Genomic DNA, 5,071 nt, shown 5'->3' with positions numbered 1-5,071 from the left:
GATGGGATGCAGAAAGCCTCGCTGTGGGCATCAGAAATCCACACCGCTTGTACACAGCCACCGACACAAAATTAAAAAAAACCCCAAACCAGCACCAGTTTGAGACATACAGTCACATCCCTTCGCAGCTTCGTTTCTCCATCACTTCAGAACTATTTAAAAAAAAGGCAACTGTCGTTAACCTCCTAAAACCATCCGAAATATTGCAAAGGCTCCCGTCGCCAGTAAGATCGTTTGTAAAAGACACGGAGGGAACAAAGACGGGGGTTTACAACAGGAAGGAACTGCCAACTCTCTTTAATAGTACATCACTCTGTCTAGCAGAGAAGTCAGCAAAGCTCAAACCTTGCCGTATCATTCAGGAATTATACAGCATTTTACAACTTTAAAGCACTGTACAAACATCACCGCAAGGCTGCAGCTCTCAAGCTTTGCTAAACACACAAATTGGTCACACTTCACCACCAGCTGCACATTTCGTTTCCTCTTTTGGTATCTCACAGCTCGTCAAAGGATTCTTCAGTTTCAGCCCCAGATAAACCCTGCGAGGCCGAACGCTAACGGCGTCTTCAGTCAACACCTTGCACTGTGCACACAAGCGCTTTTTGACAGCAGAACTCGGGGAGGAGTCCTCTTGCAATCGCCAGTAAATCACACGGAAATCCAAGTATATTTTATCTTCACCAACACAGTTGGCATTTTCAACAACGTTCCAGTAATTTGGAGGTTACCGCCATGGCAAAAAGGTTTTTTGAGGCAGATACAAAGTTCTAAACTACTCAGCGTTAAATTCACTCACTGCATCAGAAACTCGGTGCCTAACGTACATTTAAAAACGCAACGGGAGCTGTGCCCTGCTCTTCCTAAGGTTCTGCCTTGCAACATACAGTCGTCTGCAACAGTTGATCTCCCTTCGCGTTCCCTTCGCCCCCAAAACCTGAACGCGTGGCATCCCCGGTGGGACAGGGACGCTGCGGAGAAGGGGACAGCAGAAACCCTCAAAGCTCGGGGCCGCGGCAGCCGCTCGGAACGAGGCTTATCCAGGATCTCTAGAAAAAGGTTCGTGCGATTTCTTGAATCGGTGTTTAGGATTTGTGAACAAGGAAAACACACAGCTATAAATGCAACAATTTGAACTAACACAGTGTGAAGTCAGCTTCTTACGTGAAAGCAGACACGACATCATTACTAAGCTACACCTTTCCTGTCCCCTTCAGGTGACGATGCTCATTTCCTTTTAGTCTCTGCACCTCTGAATCCACCTAGACGACGTACAGGTCTCCATTTTGGCTCTTTCTGAAGAGTCAGTGAAGGGTTACAGGCAACAGGCACTGAACTGTCACAGTCCCAAAGAGATCGGTCTTCATCAGAGACCATGGAAGCTCACATTTTGGTCAACTCCAAGTCCTGGACTCCATTCCAGACATGCCGATATCGCAGGAAAATACAACGTACCATTATTCAGAGCCAGCAGTTGAGACAGAGTAGATCTTGTTGCCAAGGTGCTCCCAGGCTCATCCAGCCACGCGCTGCCTGCAGGGTGCCTACCCAACTCCGTTCCATCAGCTGTTGCTTAAATACACTGTTGATCAAAAACTCAGAACAGGGTAAGAGTATCCTTTTATTCCAACGGAGAAGTTGCACATTTCAGTCCGTTCAAGACCAAGAGACGGTTAGAATTTAAGAGCAACAAAAGCAACACACCCTTCACTTGAATTCTCCATGACCACTGATGCGTGAGAATGTACGCTGCCAAACGACCGTGGCCCTTACAGAACAGACCAAAAGAATACAACTGAGATATCAAGTTGACAACACGTTTGCTAAGACCAACATAACCCTAAATGACACCCAGAATTTTGTTAGTGCAGTGCCACTTGCAGAATATTTGTGAAAAAGAGTGAGGCCCCACACTTACGGCTGGGCCGGGCACATCCAAAGAAGAGTTAACCACTTGTAATATGTCAATGGGTACATGAATCAGAAAGCCTGCACCACCAAAGGGTTTGGAACAACCCGTGTACCCCACCCAGGCTCCCACAGCTAGAGCTGGTTGATTAGGTAACAGATTCAACAAAACCTTTGAAAGTGACAGTGTATATTTTTAGAAAGGAGGAACCTAAGGTTATACTACATCATTTACTGAATTGTTCCACCACTGCTCCGTAAGTTTTACGGCATAAATAAAAAATGGAGAGGGGGAAAGAAAAAAAAAATAAATACATTGGCTCCTATGAAGTCAGAAGTGGTTTGGGCTGCATAGTGGAGGGGTGAGAGATGGGGGCAAGGGGCAAAATTTACACACTTTGAGACAAAACAGGAAGCGCCTGCAAAGTAGTAGAAGAGAAAGCCAAGAGTTTAAGTGTCCTCGTTCATATCCTGGCTGTCTGTCCGAGCGATTTTCCGTGGTGGTGCCGAATTCTCACCTTCTATTTCCACCTGCTCTTGATCTCTCTTCTTTGCTGCGTTCTGTTGGGACAGAGAAAGCCACAGTGAAACTCTCCGAAGCCCTAGGTTCTGGTGGGAGGAAGAGTCGGTAGAACAGTTTCTGGTTTGTAAAAGTTTTCGGATGGAATATAGCACTGTGATGACCTAAAGGACACACCGGAACAAACACTGGAGAGGATTTTGCCCAAAGTTGAAAGGTGCCACTTCTAGATTGTTCTTCAAATTTGAGGGTGGGATTAAAACACCAATTGTTGATGTCAGCACCTTTTATTTATAGATCCCAAATACAGCATAAACGTGAGTAAGATCCTCTTTCCCACTGCTCTGAGTCAGTCCCTGAACTTATCAAAATCTCCCAAAGCCTTCTGTCACATACAAATACTTTCTTTTCAGCTTCAAGGTTCCTTATTTTGCCTCTCTCCATGTTCTTCAGCAACCTCTGCTCTTCCCATGATGACACTCACTGCTTCGACATCTCCACTCCTAAGGCATCGCCTTGCTCCGAGCACTCCCAGCCCAGGTATCCCCGCTTCCTAGTCTCAAACGCTCGCTAGAGCGTGCTAATCTGCGTGTTCCTCATATGAGAACTCAGATTCTGCACCTGAGGTACTTACACAGCCTCATCAGGGCATTCACATTCTGCACAGTCTCGCCTGCCTTCTCCTAAAATCCTAGGAGGAGAGAGCAGCTTTACCCTAGCTGTGCAGCACACACTGAGGCACAGGGTGACCAATCTGCCAAGGTCACAAAGGAAAACAGCAGTAACTAGAAAATGTAACTGCAGTCTCCCAAATTCTAGACTAAACACTGAGTTAATGTTAAATTGAAAGGGAAGAAAAAGTTACTTGTTCTTACACTACCCTTTGCTGAAGTGCAGTTCGTACTTTCTTTTAATTCATTTCTGATATCTGGACTGTGAACAATATTCTGCTCAATTAGCCCAAGTCAGCAAAACAAAACAAAGCGTTAGTATTAAGAAAACACAACCATACCTTTTTGTCCCACTGCTGATGTAAATAACGCAAAAGGATATTTGTCTTTTCTGTTACTATGACTGCCAAAAAAAAAAAAAAAAGAGAGAGAAACAAACAGAGGTCATTTTAAAGATGACTTTTAAAACGGTGCAGTAACCACCACATTACTTCACGTACTAAGCATGATCCTTTTTAATTAAAGGACAGTATGCAGGAACAGCAATTACTTAGTAAGGACAAAGGAAAAGCACAAAAAGCAGTAACTAGATGTACACTGCTAATTACTGTGGTGGCAGTTCAATAATGTCACCTGGTCTGGAGTTTGAAATAAGGGAGATTACGCATATGCCAGATTTTAAATATTAGAACAGAATAAAGTTATTTAAAAACTCAAACAGTAGCGGGGCGGACTTACTTTGTTCAGATGGATATTCTCTCGTGGGAAGATATACCGATGGTCTTCTATTCTGTAGAAGAATTAGGCCAGTTACAGAACAGGGACAGCAAAAAGGCGATTTTTAACCCAACCACAGCTAAAGCAACCAAAAGGCCCTCATTAACGCAGGCTACAACTGCACTGTGATATTCTGCCCTGTTATGTGACACTGCATGGCTACAGCTTTTTAACACACATGTTGAGAAGCAGGTCCATTTTTCACGTGTTCTTCAGGGCATAAGGCTATTACTAAAGGACATGTATATACACACACACGTATAAAGCAAGCACCACGGATGTGGTTTGGCTGATGCAATGACACATTCCTCACCAAAGCAGGCAGGAAGTTTTCCTTGCCAATCTCAACTCATGAACTATCAGCTGTGATCATACATAATTTTTTTTTTTTTTTAAGAAAAAAAAAATACTAGTTTCAAGTTTATTTCACTCTAGCATCCTTTCAGCCGTGCAAGAAAACTTTCCCCCAAAGCACCAGGATGTGGCAATACTTACTGATGCTTTACATACAGAATCCGCATGGAATCTGCTGAAGTTGCTTTTGTTGTAGACCGGTAATCCTTTCAAAAAATCTGCCTAAAAAGACACAGAATGCAAACAAAGGAGTAGGTGAGGAATGAAGGAGTGACATTCTGTCTGCTGTTTGCTTTGTGCTGATTCTCAAAGGAGCCGCTTGGGTCATTAAGATAAACAACTGCAGGAACTGGAAGATGCTGCCAGGGCCCAGCTAGCGAGATGGCTGTTGGATACCGAATCCTGACCCAAAGTGGCTTTGTAAAGTAAGCCAACCCCCAGCTTCTGCATTTCGCCCATTATATCCACCAAGTCCAGTTACAAAGCTGCTAATTAAGCACCTTTTGGCATCTAGGTGATAAAAAAGAGGTACGTGGCCAACTACATGAGCTCTGACGGAAGGAAGATTTGCACCACGCAAACACCGCTGACGTAGCAGACCAGAGTTCACAGTAATTTATCAGCCCAAATCACGACGTCGCACGAGAAACTTTGCCACAGCTACACTGATGCCTGAAGTCCTTGAATATTACACCATATCAAACCAGTTGCTCTTCTGCTTTCCCAGTTAACATTCTTTGTCACAGACCAAGGCTGGTTCCATAGAGCAATGAAAGCCTATGTGGCCTCAAAAGCCCAATCCTTATCACAGGCTTATCAGCCCGGCCCAACTTTCTTCTTC

At 44.3% G+C, this 5,071-nt stretch overlaps 1 protein-coding gene across 1 annotated transcript; it reads right to left on the bottom strand.

The window, feature by feature from the left end:
• Positions 1–747: 747 nt before the first annotated feature.
• Positions 748–4,680, bottom strand: DDA1 (DET1 and DDB1 associated 1). Its single transcript, XM_009639486.2, has 6 exons — positions 4,627–4,680; positions 4,372–4,452; positions 3,838–3,889; positions 3,441–3,502; positions 2,427–2,469; positions 748–1,768 (listed from the first exon to the last, which is right to left on the bottom strand). Exons 1-6 carry the CDS (start codon positions 4,678–4,680, stop codon positions 1,674–1,676), a joined length of 387 nt encoding a protein of 128 aa, XP_009637781.2. The 3' UTR covers positions 748–1,673.
• Positions 4,681–5,071: the final 391 nt, after the last annotated feature.

This window comes from Egretta garzetta, unplaced genomic scaffold, assembly GCF_000687185.1.
Source record: "Egretta garzetta isolate BGI_Z169 unplaced genomic scaffold, ASM68718v1 scaffold1450, whole genome shotgun sequence".
Taxonomy (NCBI): Eukaryota; Metazoa; Chordata; class Aves; order Pelecaniformes; family Ardeidae; genus Egretta; species Egretta garzetta.
Note: the sequence above shows the minus strand (reverse complement) of the source record. Positions and strands in the feature narration are given on the sequence as shown.

What these genes read in the sequence shown, in the direction of transcription:
- DDA1 (XM_009639486.2), bottom strand. Translation starts at nt 4,680, where the DNA reads ATGCAGAAGCTGGGGGTTGGCTTACTTTACAAAGCCACTTTGGGTCAG. An exon ending in ATCAGCAGTGGGACAAAAAG is followed by an intron (nt 2,470 to 3,440) that starts GTATGGTTGTGT and finishes CTGTCCCAACAG; the next exon opens with AACGCAGCAAAGAAGAGAGA. An exon ending in AGAGCAGGTGGAAATAGAAG is followed by an intron (nt 1,769 to 2,426) that starts GTGAGAATTCGG and finishes CTGTTCTGTAAG; the next exon opens with GGCCACGGTCGTTTGGCAGC.